Source organism: Lipotes vexillifer, unplaced genomic scaffold (genome assembly GCF_000442215.2).
Source record: "Lipotes vexillifer unplaced genomic scaffold, Lipotes_vexillifer_v1.1 scaffold521, whole genome shotgun sequence".
In the NCBI taxonomy this organism is placed as follows: domain Eukaryota; kingdom Metazoa; phylum Chordata; class Mammalia; order Artiodactyla; family Lipotidae; genus Lipotes; species Lipotes vexillifer.
In genome coordinates, this window is record NW_006778737.1 from 1494504 (window position 1) to 1520175 (window position 25672).

The following is a 25672-nucleotide window of genomic DNA, read 5'->3' on the forward strand; positions in this document are numbered from 1 at the left end:
TTCCCTACAAACTTAAAAAAAAGGATTTAAAACAAAAATGCTTAGAATTTTTAAATTCAGCTGTGATTTTATAGTACAGTATTATGGTGAAATTCTTAATTATATGATATAAATATAAATTCATTGCTTTTTGCTAAGTGACTAATATTTTTTCCATTATCGCACAAATCTTTTTTCACCTGTCCTTTCATTAAGGAATTGACAAATCTACCAGTAAATATCCAATATGATGACATTTATAGCATCAATATCTGGACATGACACAAAGTGAAATTTCCCTCAGTAACTATTAAAAAAAATTATCATCAAAGCCAACTCATCTCTTGGTTTAAAAACAAACCTGTATCATGTGACAATTTGTGTAGCTGACTAATATCAATACTTGCTTGTGCCATTACTGATGCCTCACTGAAAATTCTAATTCAATCTTCAGGAAAATAAATAAAAGAAATTTTTTGGTTTGGGTCAAAATAATCCAGGAGAGAAACATTGTGCCCTGCTGTTACCAACATTCCAAGATATTGGAATTTATACAAATTCCTAATACCCAGACACTGGGATAATATTTTTAAATTGAGCAAAGTAGTATGGAACAAAACCTGGCAAGCTATGTTGCGATAAGTTTTATGGAAAGTGAAACATATCTACCAACTTTGGGTAACTTTGACTTAATTTCACAATCCATTTTTTTTTATTCCTTTTTCTTTTTCTTTTTTTTAAAAAATTTTTTGGCCATGTCGCATGGCATGTGGGATCTTAGTTCCCTGACCAGGGATTGAACCCACACACCCTGCACTGGAAGCAGGAGTCTTAACCACTGGACCATCAGGGAAGTCCCTCACAATCCATCTTTAATGTTGCCTCTACCTTCCTCCTCACCTCATCTCCACCCTCCACCAAAAGGCCTCATACTCCTTTTATTCTTCCTTAAGGAGACTTTTTCTTCATTTCCCTCTCTCTCAAGTCTACCCTATTTTTTTATTTATTTATTTTTTGCGGTACGCGGGCCTCTCACTGTTGTGGCCTCTCCCGTTGCTAAGCACAGGCTCCGGACGTGCAGGCTCAGCGGCCATGGCTCACGGGCCCAGCCGCTCCGCGGCATGTGGGATCCTCCCGGACCGGGGCACGAACCCGTGTCGTCTGTGTCGGCAGGCGGACTCCCAACCACTGCGCCACCAGGGAAGCCCAAGTCTACCCTACTTTTACAGTCTCCAGTATTTAGTGGATTGGGCTTAAAATTTTCAATGTTTAAAGGAAATGAGGATATTAATTAGTTAGTTTAAAGACCATACTCAGTAGTCTTGGGTTTTGGTTAAAAATATACCAGATAGAGAGTTGATAGAGCTGATGGCACCTGAGAAGGGAGAAAAGATGTTTTCTCATTCTCAAAGGCCATCATCCAGTTTTTCAGGGATGTAATTAACGGATATGGAAAATAAAATGGGCTGAATCAAAGAAAACATTGCAACTGGAAACAACACAAATGTACATTTACAGTAGAATTGATGGCATATTCATATATTGGAGTGCTATGCTATAATAAACTAGGACCATATGCAAAATATGGATGAATTTCATAATGACGAAAGAATAAAAACACAAAAAATACATGTAATATGATATCTTTCATATAAACTTACCATGGGCAAAACTAAACTATATTATTTAAGAATGCATACATAGGTGGTAACTATAAAGAACAGCAAGAAATGTCAGGATAATAGTTCCCAATAAAGAAGGGGGAAGATTATGGTTGGAAAGAGGCACATGGGTGGCTTCTGGAATAATGCAAAATTCTAACTCATAATCTAGGTAGTTATTAAGTTATAATACCTATAAATCTGTGCATATATGCTTTACATGATTTTTGTATTATATTACACTATTTAATGTAATATTTTAAACATACAAAAGTAGGTAAAATGTACCTATTTTCCAGCTTCAACCATTATGAATTCATGGCCAATCTTGTTTTCTCTATACCTCTAACCACTCCCCTTCTGTTTTATTTTTACAAAAATCCCAAGCATCATATCATTTCCTCTACATATATGTGTAGTTCATAATTTTTTATTTCACCCAAATAGGCATACTATTCACAACTATACTATGTCATAATTGACAAAAAGTCCAGGGGTAGATCACTAAACCTAAAAGTAAATTTTTATATAGTTACATAAACCATCCAGAAATTATAAAATTCTAGAAAATTTCACAGCAAAATACTAGGCCTAAGAAGAGAGTCACTGTGAAACCCAATGAAACACGTTCCCAGCCTAGAGATTTAGGGTTTCCAGATGCTAAAAGTTATGGCCAGGATCAAAAAATTTAGCTGTTAGTTCATAGAATATTTATTGTGCCTATTCTCTGAAGAGTATTGTATTGAGATATATGGTAAAATACAAATGAAAGAGAATATACCATCACTGATTTCATGAAAGTAATAGTGCATTTATGAATCCATTATGTATTTTTATAAACACACAAAAACCAAATAAGGTATAAAGTATGCAAATTAGAAAAAACATACAATCATCTCATAGATACAGAAAAAGCATTTAATGAGATTGGTTCAAGACGGCAGAATAGAAGGACATGCTCTCACTCCCTCTTGCAGGAACACCAGAATCACAACTAACTGCTGAACAATCATCGACAGGAAGACACTGGAACTCACCAAAATAGATACCCCAAATCCAAAGACAAAGGAGAAGCCAAATGAGATGGTAGGAGGGGCGCAATCACAATAAAATCAAATCCCATAACCTCTGGGTGGGTGACTCACAAACTGGAGAACAATTATACCACAGAAGTCCACCCACTGGAATGGAGGTTCTGAGCCCCACGTCAGGCTTCCCAACTTGGGGGTCTGGCAATGGGAGGAGGAATTCCTAGAGAATCAGACTTTGAATGCTAATGGGATTTGATTGCAGGACTTTGACAGGACTGGGGGAAACAGAGACTCGACTCTTGGAGTGAACACACAAAGTAGCTGCTCATCAAGACCCAAGGGGAAGGAGGAGTGACCCCATAGGAGACTGGACCAGACCTACCTGCCAGTGTTGGAGGGTTTCCTGCAGAGGCAGGGGGTGGCTGTGTCTCAGCGTGAGGACAAGGACACTGGCAGCAAAAGTTCTGGGAAGCACTCCTTGGCAAAAGCCCTCCCAGAGTCTGCCATTAGCCCCACCAAAGAGCCTGGGTAGGCTCCAGTGTTGGGTCACCTCAGGCCAAACAACCAACAGGGAGGGAAGCCAGCCCGACCCATCAGCAGACAAGCAGATTAAAGTTTTACTGAGCTCTGTCCACCAGACCAACAGCCAGCTCTACCCACCACCAGTCCCTCCCATCAGGAAACTTGCAGAAGCCTCTTCGATAGCCTCATCCACCAGAGGGCAGACAGCAGAAGCAAGAAGAACTACAATCCACAAGCCTGTGGAACAAAAACCACATTCACAGAAAGAAAGACAAGATGACAAGGCAGAGGGCTATGTACCAGATGAAGGAACAAGATAAAACCCCAGAAAAACAACTAAATGAAGTGGAGATAGGAAACCTTCCAGAAAAAAGAATTCAGTATAATGATAGTGAAGATGATCCAGGACCTCGGAAAAAGAATGCAGGCAAAGATCGAGAAGATGCAAGAAATGTTTAACAAAGACCTAGAAGAATTAAAGAACAAGCAAACAGAGCTGAACAATACAATAACTGAAATAAAAACTACACTAGAAGGAATCAATAGCAGAATAACTGAGGCAGAAGAACAGATAAGTGACCTAGAAGACAAAATGGTGGAATTCACTGCTGCAGAACAGAATAAAGAAAAAAGAATGAAAAGAAATGAAGACAGCCTAAGAGACCTTTGGGACAACATTAAACACAACAACATTCGTATTATAGGGGTCCCAGAAGGAGAAGACAGAGAGAAAGGACCCCAGAAAATATTTGAAGAGATTATAGTCAAAAACTTCCCTAACATGGGAAAGGAAATAGCCACCCAAGTCCAGCAAGGGCAGAGAGTCCCACACAGGATAAACCCAAAGAGAAACATGCCAAGACACATAGTAATCAAATTGGCAAAAATTAAAGACAAAGAAAAATCATTGAAAGCAGCAAGGGAAAGATGACAAATAACATACAAGGGAACTCCCATAAGGTTAACAGCTGATTTCTCAGCAGAAATTCTACAGGCCAGAAAGGAGTGGCAGGAAATATTTAGAGAGATAAAAGGGAAGAACCTACAACCAAGATTACCGTACCCAGCAAGGATCTCATTCAGATTCAACAGAGAAATCAAAAGCTTTACAGACAATGAAAAGCTAAGAGAATTCAGCACCACCAAACTAGCTCTACAACAAATGCTAAAGGAACGTGTCTAAGTGGAAAACACAAAAGAAGAAAAGGACCTACAAAAACAAACCCAAAACAATTAATAAAATGGTAATAGTAACATACATGTCGATAATTACCTTAAATGTGAATGGATTAAGTGCTCCAACCAAAAGACACAGGCTTGCTGATGGAAACAAAAACAAGACCCATATATATGCTGTCTAAAAGAGACCCATTTCAGACCTAGGGACACATACAGACTGAAAGTGAGGGGATGGAAAAAGATATTCCATGCAAATGGAAATCAAAAGAATGCTGGAGTAGCAAAACTCATATCAGATAAAATAGACTTTAAAATAAAGAATGTTACAAGAGACAAGGAAGGACACTACATAATGATCAAGGGATCAATCCAAGAAGGAGATATAACAATTATAAATATATATGCACCCAATATAGGAGCACCTCATTACATAAGGCAACTGCTAAGAACTATAAAAGAGGAAATCGAAAGTAACACAGTAATAGTGGGGGACTTTAACACCTCACTTACAACAATGGACAGATAATCCAGACAGAAAATTAATATGGAAACACAAGCTTTTAAATGACACAATAGACCACATAGATTTAGTTGATGTTTATAGGACATTCTATCCAAAAACAGCAGATTACACTTTCTTCTCAAGTGCACATGGAACATTCTCCAGGATACATCACATCTTGGGTCACAAATCAAGCTTCAGTAAGTTTAAGAAAATTGAAATCATACCAAGCAACTTTTCTGACCACAAAGCTATGAAATTAGAAATCAATTACAGGGGAAAAAACGTTAAAAACACAGACACATGGAGGCTAAATAATACATTACTAAATAACCAAGAGATCACTGAAGAAATCAGAGGAAATCAAAAATTACCTAGAGACAATGACAATGAAAACATGACGATCCAAAACCTATGGGATGCAGCAAAAGCAGTTCTAAGAGGGAATTTTATAGCTATACACCCTACCTCAAGGAACATCTCAAATAAGCAATGTAACCTTACACCTAAAGGAACTAGAAAAGAAGAACAAATAAAACCCAAAGTTAGCAGAAGGAAAGAAATCATAAAGATCAGAGCAGAAATAAATGAAATAGAAACAAAGAAAACAATAGCAAAGATCAATAAAACTAAAAACTGGGTATTTGAGACGATGAACAAAATTGATAAACCTTTAGCCAGACTCATCAAGAAAAAGAGGGAGAGGACTCAGATCAATAAAATTAGAAATGAAAAAGAGGAAGTTACAACAGACACGGCATAAATATAAAGCATCCTAAGAGACTACTACAAGCAGCTCTATGCTAATAAAATGGACAACCTGGAAGAAATGGACAAATTCCTAGAAAGGTAAACCCTCCAAGACTGAACCAGGAATAAATAGAAAATATGAACAGACCAATCACAAGTAATAAAATTGAAACTGTGATTAAAAATCTTCCAACAAACAAAAGTCCAGCACCAGATGGCTTCACAGGTGAATTCTATCGAACATTTAGAGAAGAGCTAACACCCATCTTTCTCAAACTCTTCCAAAAAACTGCAGAGGAAGGAACACCCCAAACTCATTCTATGAGGCCACCATCACCCTGATACCAAAACCAGACAAAGATACTATAAAAAAAAGAAAATTACAGACCAATATCACTGATGAATATAGATGCAAAAATCCTGAACAAAATACTAGCAAACAGAATCCAGTAACACATCAAAAGGATCATACACCATGATCAAGTGGGGTTTATCCCAGGGATGCAAGGATTCTTCACTATATGCAAATCAATCAATGTGATACACCATATTAACAAATTGAAGAATAAAAACCATCTGATCATCTCAATAGATGCAGAAAAAGCTTCTGACAAAATTCAACACCATTTATGATAAAAACCTTCCAGAAAGTGGGCATAGAGGGAACTTACCTCAACATAATAAAGGCCATATATGACAAACCCACAACAAAAATCATTCTCAATGGTGAAAAACTGAAAGCATTTCCTCTAAGATCAGGAACAAGACAAGGATGTCCACTCTCACTGCTTTATTCAACATAGTTTTGGAAGTCCTAGCCATGGCAATCAGAGAAGAAAATGAAATAAAACGAAGACAAATTGGAAAAGGAGAGGTAAAACTGTCACTGTTTGCAGATGACATGATACTATACGTAGAGAATCCTAAAGATGTCACCAGAAAACTACTAGAGCTAATCAATGAATTTGGTCAAGTTGCAGGATACAAAATTAATGCATAGAAATCTCTTGCATTCCTATACACTAATGATGAAAAATCTGAAAGAGAAATTAAGGAAACACTCCCATTTACCATTGCAACAAAAAGAATAAAATACCTAGGAATAAACCTACCTAGGGAGACAAAAGACCTGTATGCAGAAAACTATAAGACACTGATGAAAGAAATTAAAGATGATACCAACAGATGGAGAGATATACCATGTTCTTGGATTGGAAGAATCAGTATTGTGAAAATGACTATACTACCCAAAGCAATCTACAGATTCAATGCAAGCCCTATCAAATTACCAATGGCATTTTTTACAGAACTAGAACAAAAAATCTTAAAATTTGTATGGAGACACAAAAGACCCCGAATAGCCAAAGCAGTCTTGAGGGAAAAAAACGGAGCTGGAGGAATCAGACTCCCTGACTTCAGACTACACAACAAAGCTCCAGTAATCAAGACAATATGGTACTTGCACAAAAACAGAAATATAGATCAATGGAACAGGATAGAAAGTCCAGAGATAAACCTATGCACCTATGGTCAACTAATCTATGACAAAGGAGGCAAGGACATACAATAGAGAAAAGACAGTCTCTTCAATAAGTGGTGCTGGGAAAACTGGACAGCTACACGTAAAAGAATGGAATTAGAACACTCCCTAACACCATATACAAAAATAAACTCAAAATGGATTCAAGACCTAAATGTAAGACTGGACACCATAAAACTCTTAGAGGAAAACATAGGAAGAACACTCTTTGACATAAATCACAGCAAGATCTTTTTTGATCCACCTCCTAGAGTAATGGAAATAAAAACAAAAATAAACAAATGGGACCTAATGAAACTTAAAAGCTTTTGCACAGCAAAGGAAACCATAAACAAGACCAAAAGACAACCCTCAGAATGGGAGAAAATATTTGCAAATGAAGCAACTGACAAAGGATTAATCTCCAAAATTAGCTCATGCAGCTCAATATTAAAAAAACAAACAACCCAATCAAAAAATGGGCAGAAGATCTAAATAGACATTTCTCCAAAGAAGACATACAGATGGCCAAGAGGCACATGACAAGCTTCTCAACATCATTAATTATTAGAGAAATGCAAATCAAAACTACAATGAGGTATCACCTCACACCAGTTAGAATGGGCATCATCAGAAAATCTGATGCTGGAGAGGGTGTGGAGAAAAGGGAACCCTCTTACACTGTTGGTGGGAATGTAAGTTGATACAGCCACTATGGAGAACAGTATGGAGGTTCCTTAAAAAACTAAAAATAGAATTTCCATATGACCCAGCAACCCCACTACTGGGCATATACCCTGAGAAACCATAATTCAAAAAGTCACATGCATCCCAATGTTCATTGCAGCACTATTTACAATAGCCAGGTCATGGAAGCAGCCTAAATGCCCATCAACAGATGAATGGATAATGAAGATGTGGTACATATATACAATGGAATATAACTTAGCCATAAAAAGGAATGAAATTCGGTCATTTGTAGAGACGTGGATGGACCTAGAGACTGTCATACAGAGTGAAGTAAGTCATAAAGAGAAAAACAAGTATCGTATATTAACGCATGTATGTGGAACCTGGAAAAATGGTACAGATGAACTGGTTTGCAGGGCAGAAATTGAGACACAGAAGTAGAGAACAAATGAATGGACACCAAGGGGAGAAAGCGGCAGGTGGTGGTGGTGGTGGTATGATGAATTGGGAGACTGGGATTGACATGTTCACACTGATGTGTATAAAATGGATGACTAATAACAACCTGCTGTATAAAAAAATAAATAAAATTAATTTTTTTTAAAATAAGCATTTAACAAAGTCTATCACTCTTTTGTGGTAATAGCACTTAACAAACCAGGAATAGTAGCCAACGTCCTCAGCTTGATAAAGAGTATCTAGGAAAAATCTACAACTAATATTATATTTAATGGTTTAAAAAATAATGTTTTCCCTCTAAGATCAAGAACAAAAACGGGGGCTTCCCTGGTGGCGCAGTGGTTGAGAGTACGCCTGCCGATGCAGAGGACACGGGTTCATGCCCCAGTCCGCGAAGATCCCACATGCCGCGGAGCGGCTGGGCCCGAGAGCCATGGCCGCTGAGCCTGCGTGTCCGGAGCCTGTGCTCCACAATGGGAGAGGCCACAACAGTGAGAGGCCCAAGTACAGCAAAAAAAAAAAAAAAAGAACAAAAAGGGTATCTACTCTCACTACTTCTACTCAACATTATACCAGGGGTACTAGCCAGGGTAATTAAACAGAAAACAAAAATGAGGCATCCATATTAAAAAGGAAGAAATAAGACAATCTCTACTTGCAAATGACATATTATATATAGAAAACCCTAAACAATATACACACATACACATAAAACTATGAAGATTAATAAAGTTCAACAAGTTTGCAGGATATAAGACCAATATACAAAAATCAATTGTATTTCTAGACATTAGCAATCAACAATACAAAAATGAAATTAAGAAAACAATTCCATGTATAACATCTTCAAAAAATAGAAAACTTAGCAATTATATTTTATGAAACAAGTACAAGACTTATAGAACACAAAAATGTTGGGGGAAAATGGAAAAGCACTATATGATGGATTGAAATGATACAGACCAGCCTCCCTGTAACCTATTAGAAATATGCTCTATTATGTTCAAGAATGTAAAATAAAAAATGAACATAGTAAGGCAAAAATAATATTTACAAAAAATTGGGAAAATACAATATCTGAAACGAAAATGTTACTTAATATGAGTAACAGCAGTTTAACACCAGAGAAGAAAGGATAAATGTATTTAATTAATTATTTATTTATTTTGATTTATTAGTTTTGGCTGCGTTGGGTCTTCATTGCTGTGCACGGGCTTTCTCTAGTTGCGGCAAGCAGGGGCTACTTTTCGTTGCGGTGAGTGGGCTTCTCATTGTAGTGGCTTCTCTTGTTGCAGAGCACGGGCCCTAGGCGTGCAGGCTTCAGTATTTGTGGCTCGAGGGCTCAGTATTTGTGGCTCGAGGGCTCTAGAACGCAGGGTCAGTAGTTATGGCACACGGACTGAGTTGCTCCACGGCATGTGGGATCTTCCTGGACCAGGGCTTGAACCTGTGTCCCCTGCATTGGCAGGTGGATTCTTAACCACTGCACCACCAGGAAAGCCCTTAGTGTACTTAAAATGATGGAAAAGAACTATCCAAAATGAAGTATAGAGAGAAGAAACTGAAAACTCTGAACAGAACTTCAGTAACCTCTGGAATAATATCAGTCCAATATACATGAAATTGGAATTCCAGAATTGGGGGAAGGAGGCAAACAAAAAAAATTGAAGTAATAATGTCTGAATATTTTCCAAGTTTGATAAGAACTAAAAAGACCTAAGAATCTCAACAGTATTTCTTCTCAAACAAAAGAAATAAAAAAGAAACAATATAAAAGCACTTCACAATCAAATAGCTGAGAAGCAACAAAAAAGAGAAAACCTTAAAAGAAGCCAGATTTTTTAAATTACAGAAAGAAACCCAGAAAACACTTCCAGCATGGCAACATGAGGAGCTCTGTGGACCTGCTCCCCAGTGAAACTGGTGAAAATTATTTTAAAAACAAGCATTTAATTTAAAGCCTCTGAAAATGGGCATAAGAGTATACAGAAAATGAAGAAACATCTATTCACGAAAATCTATGAATATTTGGTAAGAAAAGTGAGAATCTGTGGTATTTGAACCTGGATTGCTCCCTCCCTCCGTGTTCCCAGCTCAGCAAGGTTGATACTCCACTCCAGATAAGTGTACTCAAGAACACAGGGCTATCTTTCCACAGGGTTCCAGCTGGAGGGCTTAAATAGCTGTTGATAAAGCTACGTTCTTGGTGAATACAATTAGAAGGTGGGGACTCCCTTGTTCCACCCAGATACCACTCATGGAAGGGAGGGTCTACCTTGGTCATGGTACCACTGAGAATACTGAGACATCAATCATACTTTCCCTGGCTCGTAAGATGGTGGTTCCATAGCAGAAGAAAGACAGGAAAACCTCAGCTTATGGCTCTCCACTCCACTGAGGGTTCAACCCCTTCAGTGGGATTGTCACTGAGAGAAGCATGTCACTATCCCCATTCCCAGCTCCAGGGCCTTGGCTCAGAGATTTTGCCTGGAAGTGAAGGGGAAGCAGGTCATAAAATAGATACCTCTTAATCTTTTCCCAAAGGAATTAACTTCATTTGCAATAGACCATGGAAAAGTTCAAGCCTAAGTGTGCCCTCAAAAACACTGGAGGTTGTGGTAGGGAGCAACTGTGAGGAAGATTCAGGGAATTGGTGAAGATTTGGGCTAAATCACAGACTGGCTAGCTTGAGGGAGAGAGCCAGGGAAGAAGACTGCTGGTAGAAGCCCTCCTAGGGTAGAATAACTATCAAACACTGACCCTGGGAACTGCTCTTTCAAGGGAGTCTGAATTTGATTAATCAGTAGAGCAATTTATACTTCCATGGCATTGTTGAAAACAATACAGCAATTAGCCAACAAAAAGTGAAAACTAACAGCTACGTGTGGCCAGAGAAAGAGAGAAGAAAGCCATTTGAAAGCATGGCCTCCCAGGACGACTTTGGGCACACCAAAAGCTGTGGCTCCTGGAGGAGCAACATCAAAGGCTTAACACTTCAGAGGGTGGGGGAGAGAAACAGGCTTCACTAAAATAATCTACCCAGTCACTAAACAAATAAACAAGCAAATAAAAATAACGAACTGGAAGGGGGAACAGAGCCTAGAGTTGCTAAAATATATTATCTAAAATGTTCAGATTCCAACAGAAAATTATGAGACATACAAAGAAACAAGAAAGTACGACCCATACACTGGTTTTAAAAAACGCAGGCAACAGAAACTGCCTGTAAGCACGACAAAAACAATCGAATTTAACAGAAAAAAACTTGAAAGTTGCCATTACAAATACGTTCAAAGAATTAAAGGAAATCATGCTTAAAGAAGTAAAGGAAGGTACAATGACTATGTCTCATCAGATAGATGAAAGGTTTAGAAATTATATAAAAAAAAGAACTAAATGGAAATTTTGGAGTTGAAAAGTACAATAACTGAAATGGAAAATTCTCTAGAGAGGCTCAACAGTAGATTTGAACTGACAGAAGAAAGAATTAGCAAACTTGAGGGTAGATTGATAGAATTTATGCAATCCAAAAAGCAAATAGAAAAAAAAATGAAGAAAAAACCAGAGCCTCTGTTAAATATGGGACATGATTAAGTGGACCAATGCATGTGTAATGAGAGCATTAGAAGGAAGCACAAGAGAGAAAGAAAGAAGCACAAAAAATATTCAAGACCACAATAGCTGAAAGATTCCCAAACTGATTGAAAAACACCAATCTACACATCCAGTAGTTCAAAGTACTTTAAGATAAATACAAAGAGATTCAGAAACAGACACATGATAGTAAAAATACAGAAAGCCAATGACAAGGAGAAAATCTTGAATCAGCAAGAGTTAAAAACTGTCAACCAAGAATTCTAAATCCAGAAAAGCTATCTTTCAAAAATCAAGATAAAATAAAGATATTTCCAGATATACAAAAACTGAGAGAATTTTTTAAGCAGACCCGTCGTATAAGAAATACTAATGGTACTTCCTCAGGTTGAAAGCAAATAACCCCAGATGGTGATTCAAATCCATAAGGAAAAACAAAGAGTACCAGTAAAACAAATTGTGTAAGTATAAAAGATAGTATAAGTACATATTTTTCTCTCTCTTTCTCTTAACCAATATTAAAAAGAGTTGTATAAAATAATATGTATAATATACATCATATATATTATATCTATATTATATATAATGTATAAAATAACATGTACAATAATGTATTGTTGGGCATCTAACACACAGAAATGTAAATATATTTTAAACATAAACGTAAGAGTACAAAGAAGAAAGGTGGAGGCAAAGCTGTACTGGGCTAAGGAAATGACTACAGATGGTAAAGTAATAATTATAACAATGTATTGTTGGGCTTGTAACATTAATATATGTAATATGTATAACAATAATACACAACAAGGGGGAAAGGGTATAGAACTATATAGGAATAATGTTTCTATATCTCACTGGAATTAATCTAGCATAAATCTGAAGCTATTTAAGTTAGGCTTCTCTCATAAGCCCTAGAATAAATACTAAAAAAAACTTTATTAAAAATTGAAAAAAATCATTAAAGAAATGTAATTGCTTCATTAGAAAATATTCATTTAATGTAAAAGAAAGCAGTAAAAGAGGAAGAATAGAAGAACAAAAAAGACATGAGACATATAGAAAACAAAAAGTAAAATAGCAGACAGAAATAAAACTATATTAATAATGCTAAAAGTTAATAAATGACTAGGACTTCCCTGGCAGTCCAGTGGTTAGGACTCCACACTTCAACTGCAGGGTGCAAGGCTTTGATCCCTGGTTGGGTAACTAAGATTCTGCATGCCGTGCAGTGCAGCCAAAAAAAAAAGAAATTCAGTTCAATCCTAATCAAAATCCCAGATGGCTTCTTTATAGAAATTGATTTTGAAATGCACATGGAAATACAAAAAACATAGAGTATTCAAAATGATTTTGAAAAAGAAGAAAAAAGTAGAGAATTATAATTAATACCTAATTTTAAAACTTACTGTAAAACTGCAGAAATCAAGATTATGGCATTGGCATCAGATCTATAAATCAATGGAAAAGAATATAAAATCCAGAAATAGACCCACAAACATAGAGTCAATTGAATTTCAATAAAGATGTCAAGATAATTTAATGGGGAAAAGACGGTATTTACTTTTTTTCTTTTTTTTGATTTTGGCTGTGTTGGGTCTTGTTGCTGAACACAGGCTTTCTCTAGTTGTGGCGAGCAGAGGCTACTCTTCATTGAGGTACGCAGGCTTCTCAGTGCGGTGGCTTCTCTTGTTATGGAGCACAGGCTCTAGGCGCGTGGACTTCAGTAGTTATGGCGCACGGGCTCAGTAGTAGTGGCATGTGGGCGCTAGACAGTGCAGGCTTCAGTAGTTGCAGTGTGTGGGATCAGAAGTTGTGGCTCATGGGCTCCAGGTGCGTGGGCTTCAGTAGTTGTGGCACATGGGCTTAGATGCTCCTTAGCATGTGGGATCCTCCCAGAGCAGGGATCAAACCTATGTCCCCTGCATTGGCAGGCGGATTCTTAACCACTGCGCAACCAGGGAAGTCCCAATGATGGTATTTTCAATCAATGATGTTGGTACAGCTTGATACCCACATGGAAAAAATCGAACCATGACTCATATTCCACACCATATGTTAAAATTATGTATGATGGGTAATGGACCTAAATGTAAAAGCTGAAACTATAAAACGTCTAGAAGAAAATATAGGCACAAATCTTTGTGACCATGGAGTAGGCAAACAAAAAGATAGATAGGACCTTAAAAGGAATCAACCTTAAAAGAAAAAACTGATAGACTGGAATTCAATAAAATTTAAAATGCCTGCTCCTTGAAAGACATGGTTACAAAAAGTGAAAAGTCAAGGCACATACTGGGAGAAAATACTGCAAAACATTTTGCAGATAAAAGACTTTTAGCCAAAATATATAAAGACAGCTTAAAACTCAATAATAAGAATTTTATAATAATATAGCCCAGGGCTTCCCTGGTGGCGCAGTGGTTGAGAGTACGCCTGCCAATGCACGGCACACAGGTTCGTGCCCCGGTCCGGGAAGATCCCACATGCCGCAGAGTGGCTGGGCCCGTGAGCCATGGCCGCTGAGCCTGCGCGTCCAGAGCCTGTGCTCTGCAACGGGAGAGGCTGCGATAGTGAGAGGCCCGCGTACAGCAAAAACAAAACAAACAAACAAAAATAATATAGCCCAATAAAATAAATCCATTATAATTAAACAATAAGAATAAAAAACACAACTTAAAATACAAGAATTACTAGAACACTTTATTTTTAAGAAGATACATGGGTGGAAAGTAATACATTAGAAGATGTTCAGCATCATTAGTCATCAGTGAAATACAAATTAAAACCACAATGAAACAACCAATGGGTCACTGAAGAAATCAAAGAGGAAATAAAAAAATATCTGGAGACAAATGAAAATAGAAACACAATGATCCAAAATATATAGGGAAAACAAACTTATGGTTACCAAAGGGGAAAGGGGGTTGGGGGATAAATTGGGAGTTTGAGATTAGCAGATGCCAACTACTATATATAAATTAGATAAACAACAAGGTCCTACTGTACAGCACAGGGAATTATATTCAATATCCTGCAATAAACAATAATGGAAAAGAATATGAAAAAGAATATTTATATATATGTATAACTGAATCACTTTGCTGTACACCAGAAACTAACACAACATTGTAAATCAACTATACTTCAATTTAAAAAAAAAAAATATATATATATATATATATGAGATACAGCAAAAGCAGTTCTGAGAGATAAATTATAGTGATACAAGCCTACCTCAGGAAACAAGGAAATCCTCAAATAAGCAATTTAACCTTACAGCTAAAGGAACTACAAAAAGAAAAACAAAATCTAAAATTAGTAAAAGGAAAGAAATAAATATCAGAGTGGAAATAGAGATTTAAAAATTAATAGAAAAGATCAGTGAAAACAAGAGTTGGTTCTTTGAAAAGATAAACAAAATTGATAAACCTTTAGCCAAACTCATTAAGAAAAAAAGAGAGAGGGCCCAAATAAATAAAATCAGAAATGAGAGAGAAGTTACAACTGACTCATAGAAATACAAAGGATCACATGGCATTGTTACCAACAATTATAAGACAATAAAATGGACAACCTAGAAGAAATGGACAAATTTTGAGAAATGTACAATCTGCCAAGACTGAATAGGATAAATATAAAGTATGAACAGACCAATTACCAGTAAAGTAATTGAATCAATAATTTAAAAACTCCCAACAAACAAAAGTCCAGGACCAGACAGATTTGTAAGTAAATTCTACAAAACACTTAAGAGTTAACACCTATCCTCAAACTATTCCCAAAAATTGCAGAGGAAGGAATGCTTCCAAATTCATTACATGAGGCCAGCATCACCCTGATACCAAAACCAGAAAAAGACAACAGAAAAAAAGAAAATTACAGGCAAATATCACTGATGAACATAGATGCAAAAATCCTCAACAAAATATTATCAAACTGAATTCAACAATACATTAAAAGGATCATATACCATGATCAAGTGGGATTTATCCCAAGGATGCAAGGATGATTTAAGTTAATAATCAATCAATGTGATACACCATATTAACGGAATGAAAAATAAAAACCATCTGATCATCTCAATAGGTACAGAAAAAGCTTTTGGCACAATGCAAATTCCATTTATGATAGCAACTGTCAAAAAAGTGTGTATAGAGGAAACATACTTCAACATAATAAAGGCTATTACACAGTCAACGTCATACTCAATGGTGAAAAGCTGAAAGCATTTCCTCTAAGATCAGGAGCAAGACAAGGATGCCCACTCTGACCACTTTTATTCAACATAGTATTGGAAGTCCTAGCCACAGCAAACAGACAAGAAAAAGAAATAAAGGGCATCCAAATTGGAAAGGAAGAAGTAAAACTGTCACTGTTTGCAGATAACAGGATAACCCATATAGAAAATCCTAAAGACACCACCAAAGTAGTGTAAGAAGTAATAAATAAATTCAAGGAAGTTGCAGGATGCAAAATTAATATACAGAAATCTGTTCTGTTTCTACATGTTAATAATGAACTATCAGAAGAAGTTAAGAAAACAGTCCCATTTACAACTGCATCAAAAAGAATAAAGTACCTAGTAATAAATTTAGCCAAGGATGTAAAAGACCTGTACTCTGAAAACTATAAGACATTGATGAAAGACATTGAATCAACACAAACAAATGGAAAGATATACCAGGCTCATGAAGTAAAAGAATTAATACTGTTAAAATGACCATACTTCCCAAGGCAATCTACATATTCAGTGCAAGCCTACCAAAGCATCAATGGCATTTTTCATAGAACTAGAACAATTAATTCTAAAATTTGTATGGAAACACAAAATACCCCATATATTGTATCCCTAATTACCTACTCTTCAGCCATTTGGGGTTTATTTGACGTTCTCTGAATACCTCTAAATACTTTTGGCCTTTTCTTATGTTACAGTTCCTCTCTTCTCCACCTATAAACATCTACTTCAAAGTCCAGCCCACTTTTCACTTTTTCTAGAAACCTCCACCAATTTCCCAAAGCAAAAGTAATCATTCCTTCTTGTGAGCTTCCACAACACTCTGTCCCTATCTCCATTCTAGTACTAATCTCAATATATTACAGTTGTTATTTAGATGTCTGGCTTCCATGCCAAACACAAGCTCTTGAGGATAATGCTTATGTATTATTTATTTTTGCATCACCAAAATCTTGCTATGTCTCTGAATGTGATGAAAGATATTTTTGTTGAATCAATGAATGAGTTAAATGAATGACTAGGGAAATTATTAGATGAACATATGAGTTTACTAAAATGACATTTTGAATAAGAAATTCTGTTAACTTAGACTGAAGCATTTATTTTTTAGAATAAAAAGATCTTAATTTTTAAAAGAAATTCAAAGACATTAATGAAAAACAGAATTAACACTTACCTCTGTGTATTCATCAAAAGTATGATCTTCTGCCTGAAAAGTCTCTATCAGCTTAACTGCAGTCCCATCAAGGAGCCAATTGTATTTTTCAACTGAAAATTAATAATCTAATTTAAATCTCAGCAACACCCTCTTAAAAAGGTAAAGTGCTTTTTTATATAGTCATAGAATGGAGTAGCCTATTCAATTAAATATTATTAATAGACTATTAACATACACTAATAGGAACAGACAGAATAACATAAAATAGACTTAATAAGCAAACCAGGTTAAATGCAAACTTTTAAAATAAAGATAATAGGGTATGTAAAATAACTTAGAGGTACAGATAAGCCAGTCAATAAAAGGTTTTGGTTAATAGAATGTCAAATAACAACTATCTATCCTGAGCCCATAGCACACTTGAGGAGGCTACTGAGCTGCAGTCTCTTCAAAACTATTCTTAGAAATTACCGTGCTTTTGCCATTGGTTTAACTTTCTCCTTATGCCAACAACTCTTCTCTCTACATTTTGGCTTTATGACCCTGCTCCAGTTAACATTCACCCTTTGGACTGAACAACAGAATTCAAGTTTCTTGGGTTTGATCCATGACTCTGCCAAAAGCCATGCCTACGCTCACTTCTGGCTCTCTGCTCTTTCATGATAGATCCAGACAACCAAATAACTGACCAAATTCTAGTAAAAATAAAATGGCATTCTTTTATGGAAAAAAAAGAGATATAATATTAGGTGTCATATATACCATATGTCTCATAATGTTTTCTTGCACCTTCTAAGTTATGATGTACTGCCACCTTCAGTGTATCAAGAGCCCATTGTAACACATGTTCAGGAAGTTCTGTGTCAAGATTCACAGTTGTTGAAGTTCCTGATAGCCAAGAGGGTACTGTTTGGACATTCTAACATAAATAAAAATGACAATTCATGAAATAAATATCTGTGCAATTGATCTATATGTAGATCTTATACTATACTTTAAAAAATTCATTTCAGATTTCAGTGGTCTAAGAAAAGATAACTTGATGCAAAATAATGATTTAAAATTGTCTGTAGTCTAATATAGAACCTTAGTTGGGTTAGCTTTCTATCATTCAACAAATACTTATTGAGGAACTATAATGTTGAAGTGATTATACTAGAAAGCTCTAGAAAGAACAAACATGACTTGGATCTTGTCCTTAAGAAATTCACAACTCAGTAGGGAACATGAGACATACACAAAAATATCAATTCATAACTGCAATGAAAGTTATAAGAAGAAAAAAGTCATCTCAAGCCAGGAAACTTTCTCAAAGAGAAAGCACTTTTAACTTAAAATAACCTGGAGGATGGAAAAAAAACAATGAGTTATAACATTTAATATACATATACACTTTATAGAGCTTCAAGTCAATTTAAAAGTTCAAAGAAGGGCTGTATAAAGAAACCCAATGGGTAGAGTCACAGATGTAGAAAACAAACTTATGGTTACCAGGGGGTAAGGGGGAGGGAGGGATAAATTGAGAGATTGGGATTGATATATACACACTACTATATATAAAATAGATAACTAATAAGGACCTACAGGGAACCCTACTCAGTACTCTGTAATGGCCTATATGGGAAAAGAATCTAAAAAAGACTGGGTATGTGTATATGTATAACCAATTCACTTTGCTGTACACCTGAAACTAATGCAACATCAATAAAAATTTTTTTTAAAAGAAACCCAATGGATAAGAATAAAGAAATACCTGCAGAGCTTCAGCTATTCGCTCAACCAAACCCAAAACAACATCTTCCAAATCTTGAAAAGTAGGATAAAATTCCATTTTATCATCATCAAGCGTCAATTCCATCTTAAATATTGGCAGCCCTCGTTGATCTTCTTGGTCAAAGAGTTTTACAAATCCTTCTACAGTTCTCTTTAAGAGCTCTTTTAGCTGCATGATGCCATAAGTTATTATTACTTTAGAAAGTGCAAACTGAACCTTTAACTAAAATCAGTAACCTATTGCCTATAATTAATTCACTCTACCAATCCATTTAGTCCTGAAAATTATCTTCATTCAGCACAATATGTTCTTAATAAATATAGTCTAAAATAAATAGGACAATACATACAAACTTTAATTTTTCTATGGACTATGAAAAATCTTAAAATGGCAACTCAGAATCTTCTACATCCTTTAGTAATTCTGTCCCTGGTACAGAAAATGTTCCAGAAGACCCAACAATATGGTAAAGACTGAGGGGAGAAGAGGCCTGAAACCTAAGTTTGGGGGTGTCATGAGGTGACATGTATACAGGGCAAGGGACAGTAGTGTACTAGAGCTAGCTCCTACAATTATAAGAGCCAACTGTTAAACATTCAAGAATTTTGTGAGCCAGATACTTAACTCTTGATGCTTGAAAATCACCATGGTGGGAATATTTACCCCATGGAAATTGGCAAACACTACAAACCGGGCTTTTTCTCCTGAGGTCAGATTTCCAGCACATCACTAGGTGAGAATGAAGCCACTGGAACTTAGAAACGTGCACTATAAGTCACCAAAGCATAATACTTTCTTATGCAGAACCAACTATTAGAAATTTAAGCAAGGTAGACAAACATATATCTAAATAATCTTCAGAACATTCCTCATCTCTTTACTTCTTATCATATAATCACAGTCCTCTTAAGAGGATAAAGGTAAAAAGGAAATCATGTATATTCGTTACAGTATTACATACCAGATATATATATATATATAAATTCCCTTTAAAAATGGCAAAATTTGGGATTCCCTGGTGGCGCAGTGGTTGAGAATCTGCCTGCTAATGCAGGGAACACGGGTTCGAGCCCTAATCTGGGAAGATCCCACATGCCGCGGAGCAACTAGGCCCGTGAGCTACAACTACTGAGCCTGCGTGTCTGGAGCCTGTGCTCAACAACAAGAGAGGCCGCGACAGTGAGAGGCCGGCGCACCGCGATGAAGAATGGCCCCGGCTCTCCACAACTGGAGAAAGCCAACACAGCCAAAAATAAATAAATAAATATTTATTTTAAAAAAAGGCAAAATTCATGGAATCTTTGGAGGTCTCTACCAAAAGGAAAAGTTTTTATTCAAAACTATTTTTCTAGGATTACATTTCTACAATAGTAAAAATTCAAGGAGCCCGTAAAATAATTGTATAAAATTCATATTCTCTTTCTGTTTGTCATTTAAAGACGATCAATAACGTTTTGAACCAAGATTTTACTGAGAACAAAACAAGAATCAATTAACTTGTAATTTCGTAAGTTCAAAAATATGTTCACTAGGATAGTACTTTTGTTAATTTACTCCAATAAAGCTACAGATAATTAGCTTATAGCCTTTAAGCATGAATCCAGTAATCAATCATAATATTGACACATACTTCTAGACTTACCTCTCATTTTATTTTTTATTTTTATTATTTTTTTTTTTAGATTTTATTTATTTACTTATTTATTTATTGGCTGTGTTGGGTCTTCATTGCTGCGCACGGGCTTTCTCTAGTTGCAGCAAGTGGGGGTTACTCTTTGTTGTGGCACACGGGCTTCTCACTGCGGTGGCTTCTCTTGTTTCAGAGCAGGGCTCTAGGCACACAGGCTCAGTAGTTGTGACTCACTGGCTCTAGAGCACAGGCTCAGTAGTTGTGGCGCACGGGCTTAGTTGCTCTGTGGCATGTGGGATCTTCCCAGACCAGGGCTCGAACCCATGTCCCCTTCATTGGCAGGCAGATTCTTAACTGCTGTGCCACCAGGGAAGCCCTTACCTCTCATTTTTAGACTGCTTCCAGAAATGAAGCATTTTTCTGCTAAAGTTATTTAAACAAAATTATAGTAAAACTCTCTTAATTTATTTCAAAATAATTATATAGCACTATATCTAAAGAAGATTTATTTAAAATACTACAGTAACTTCAATAACATTATCATTTAAAATATACAAAACCTATTTACCTGATTTGACATAAGTGTGGAAACACAGTTATAAAATGCATCCAGTTTCTCAGGTTTAATGCCTTCTGGTGACTCCTTCTTGGTAAAGAGACTTATAACCTTTGGATACCAAGTGTTCATTATCTTCTCTTCTGCCTTTCTAGCTTGTATTGATAAATCATTTTTCAGTGATTCACAATCAATTGGGCCTTTACCTCTATTTATGAAAAAAATGATTTAAAGCAAACAATAGATATTGGTCATGATACAAAATTATTGAAACAAGATAAATTAAAATTTTTTTAACCTAAGAAAAGTTCTGAGTATTTGTCAATCAGTTTTTTAAATTATATAGTCAAAATATAGACTCAGGCAGGAGACATTCAAATTTTAAATGTTAATTAATAAATATGGGGTTTTACCTAATTCCAGTTAAGTCTAGCAAAACTGTATTGGCAAATGTTGTATAACCAAGGTCCAATAACATTTTCATAGTTGGATGAACAATGTACAAACTAGCTAATATTTGATTTCTTGTCTGCAGATAGTTAGAATGCCAAAGCTTAGAATAATCCAGGCCTCTGGAAAAGCAAAACACCATATCAAACAGGATTTAAATGATACATTCTAAATTTTAGGAAATAATATTTATGACATGGAATTAGTATTAAAGTGAGAAGACTGGGGATTAAGAAGAGAGAAATGTACTCAGCAATGGGAAACTTAGGAGATAAGCATGTAATAAAAATACGTCAAGGTCTTGAGAGTTCATTATCTTTGGAGAGATCAGAGATCATTTGTGGGCAAGGCAGGCTGATGGGCCAGGCATGAGTTCCCTAACTTCCACTGTGCTCTGGCTCAGTTACCCTGGGTAGAGATAAACAAACTCAGTCCTTAGGATTGGGGAGAAGAGACAGAGAAATCTGTCTGGCATACTCCAAAGCTTACTTAAGGCCAAGTTGAGTTATACATCCATAAATGTTCCAACTAATTGCATAAGAAACAACTAGATAAGTTCAATGTAGAGGATACCTTTGGGGAAAAACAAAAACAGTAGTACTATTTTTTTTTACATGTTTTCAAAACACTTTTGAGCTTCACAGTTGTAGCCTTGAATGAAAGATCTGTTTATTTTCAATCTGTTATCAAAACCTAGATACAGTACTGTTTTATAAAAAATTTACTTACACAGGGGATTCAGGTAAATGGCCTCCTTCATCTTCAAGCCATTTAACTGGAGGTCTCACAAGAACACTCCTCACTCAAAAAAAAAAAAAAAATTATATATATACATATATTTTATAGATAGATAGATAGATAGGTTAATATTTCTTGAAAATCCTCGCAAGACTTAACTGAAATCAAAGTTTCTAACTTTTGATAATGGATAGTATAGTTTAATATGAATCAAAATGAGTATAAGAAAAAAATCCCTTATGTGAAACAAAATCATGCTCTTGGTACTATTTCGGCCCTGCTTTGGAGGTGAATTCAGATACAGTAAAGCTTTAATAAGTTCTCAGTTTTCCTCATCCTCTCTATTCAAAGGTCACTGGCATGGCCACTTAAAAAAATTAATCCAATTAAAAATTGCAAAGGTTAAATCCCTAATAAATCTCCCCAAACACATTAATATTTTCTTACAATCCTGTAAATAGTATAACCATAAAGACAAAGTAAAAAGTTAAAAAGCTATTAAGCACATAAAAATTACAAAAAGTACCCTTAAAAACAGTGTCCTTAAATTACAAAGATTTGACTAGGTTATAGGCTCAAAGTTAAAACTTTAAAAATATCTAAGAAATATATATAGCTAAACATATAATGTTCATTATTCATATTTCTACTTTCGATTGGGAGAGGTGGGGGAACAAGCAAGCTTGGCGTGTGTTAAATGCCACTTACCCAAATATCTCTTCATGCTTTTTTCAAAATCACTTGACACCTCATTTATGAGACTTTGAATGAGTTCTTCTCTTTCTTTCCCTTCCTTTAAAGACTCAGGTATCAGCATTAACATGTGATCCAGCCATTCCTCCTGAATAGGTACTATGGGACTACTCTCTATACATTGTTTCAAATAAATATAGTTGAACTGAGAATGTAATAAGAAAAAATTAAATGTTCTAAATGGTGTAGCATTTCAATGATACATGTGAAATGTAGCATTTCAGAGTAAGAATATGATGAAAAATAACATGTTTTCAGAATAAAAATATTTTATCCAAAAGTACAACCCACAAAGAAACTATTTTATATTTTTATTTATGATGAGTTCTCTCCAAATTAATGTTCTTAGTATACTCTTCACTTTCTCAAGGCAAAACAAACATCCTTAATCTAACTTACTATTCCTTCATTTAACAAATATTCATTAATTCAACAAATATTCAGGTATTGTTCCAAATGCTGAGGATATAGTAATAAACAAAACAGACAAAGCCCCACTCTCTTGGAGATACTATTCTGGTATAATAGCATCATAATATAATTTCATCAATTCTCCCATAACAATGAGTAGTCTGACAAAAATAGACATGAACAAATGGAAAGACAGTACTTGATCTTGGTAAAGATATTTTAACATCATGAAAATTTAAAGTTGTCCCAAAATCAATTTAATGCAATACCAATAAAAATATCTACACACATTTTTAAGAAACTAGACAAGTAGAGACTAAAGTTCAAGTGGAAAAATAAATAGCCAAGAAATCCCTGAGAAAGAATATTTATAAGGAAGAACTATCCCTAGGAGACATTAAAACATACTATAAAGTCTCCCTGATGAGAATAGTGTGGTACAGGTACATGAATAGACACACCACTGGGAAAAAAAAAATAGAAAGTCCAGAAATAGATTCAGTCCATAGGAAAATGTAGCATATAATAAATGTGGCACCCCAAATCACTGAAGCAAAGATAAAGATTTTAATAAATATTTCTGGGACAACTGGTTAGCCATTTGGAAAAAGATAAATTTAACACATATATTCCAACATACATAAGAATAAATTCCAAATAGATCAGAAATTTAATTAAACTAAACAATAAAACTATACAAGGCCAGAAAAAAAACTGATAAAATTCTTCTATAATTGAGCATAGGGGAAGACTTTATAACTATGATTCAAATTCCAGGTACAAAAAAGGAAAAAATGATAGACAAATTCTGACTACATAAAATCAAAATGTTTGCACGTTTTAAAAACATCATAATTAAAAAGGTCAAAAGACTACTGACAATCTGGGAGAAAATATTTGCAAAGTTTATCTCAAATAAAGGGGAAAGAATGCTTAAAAATTTAGCAGATGGGTGAAACTTGAGGACATTATGCTAAATGAAATAGGCCAATGACAAAAAGATAAACACTTTATGATTCCACTTATATGAGGTATCTACAGTAGTCAAATTAATAAAACAGAAAATAGAATGCCACTTGGCAGGGACTAGGGGGAAAAGGAAATGGAGAGTTGTTTCATGAGTGTAGAGTTTCAGTTTTGCAATATGAGAATATTCTGGAGATTAGTTGCACGATGTGAAAATACTTAACACCACTGAACAGTACACTTTATTTATTTCTTTTTTAAAAAATATTCATTTATTTATTTATTTTTGGCTGTGTTGGGTCTTTCTGTGCGAGGGCTTTCTCTAGTTGCAGCAAGTGGGGGCCACTCTTCATCGCGGTGCGCAGGCCTCTCACTATCGTGGCCTCTCTTGTTGCGGAGCACAGGCTCCAGACGCGCAGGCTCAGTAGCTGTGGCTCACGGGCCTATTTGCTCAGTGGCAATGTGGGATCTTCCCGGACCAGAGCTCGAAACCATGTCCCCTGCATTGGCAGGCAGATTCTCAACCACTGTGCCATCAGGGAAGCCCCTATTTATTTCTTTTTAATTAATTTATTTATATATTTTTGGCTGCAATGGGCCTTCATTGCTGCACAGAGGCTTTCTCTAGTTGCCGGGGGCTACTCTTCATTACGGTGTGCGGGCTTCTCATTGCGGTGGCTCCTCTTGTTGCGGAGCACGGGCTCTAGGCATGCAGGCTTCAGTAGTTGTGGCACATGGGCTCAGGAGTTGTGGCAGCACAGGCTTAGTTGCTCCACGGCATGTGGGATCTTCTGGGACCAGGACTCGAACCTGTGTCCCCTGCATTGCCAGGCGGATTCTTAACCACTGTGCCACCAGGGAAGTCCTGAACAGTACATTTTAAAATAGTTAAGATGGTGGAACTTCCCTGGTGGTGCAGAGTAGGTTTCTCACATGTTATGGGTTAGCAATTTAAAAACAGTTTATGTGTATTCTAGAATTTAACAAAATAAGTTAATATACTGTGGTTCATAAAAGCTAGGTTTCTGACTGTGAGAGAAGGGAGCAACAAATAAGGAAAGAAGGAAGACTAGAATGAACCCAGTGATATTAAATTGGAATAGGAGGCATAA

General features: G+C 35.9%; 1 protein-coding gene across 1 annotated transcript in view; it reads right to left on the reverse strand.

Moving 5' to 3' along the window:
• DNAH12 (dynein axonemal heavy chain 12) overlaps positions 1-25672 on the reverse strand; it is a 222311-nt gene that overhangs the window by 168499 nt on the left and 28140 nt on the right. The window contains exons 4-10 of the mRNA XM_007451772.1: positions 23139-23328; positions 22422-22494; positions 21656-21814; positions 21255-21450; positions 19036-19224; positions 18045-18201; positions 17297-17392 (exon numbers count right to left, since the gene is read on the reverse strand). Coding sequence (XP_007451834.1) covers positions 17297-17392; positions 18045-18201; positions 19036-19224; positions 21255-21450; positions 21656-21814; positions 22422-22494; positions 23139-23328 — 1060 coding nt within the window. The remainder of the gene's footprint in view (positions 1-17296; positions 17393-18044; positions 18202-19035; positions 19225-21254; positions 21451-21655; positions 21815-22421; positions 22495-23138; positions 23329-25672) is intronic.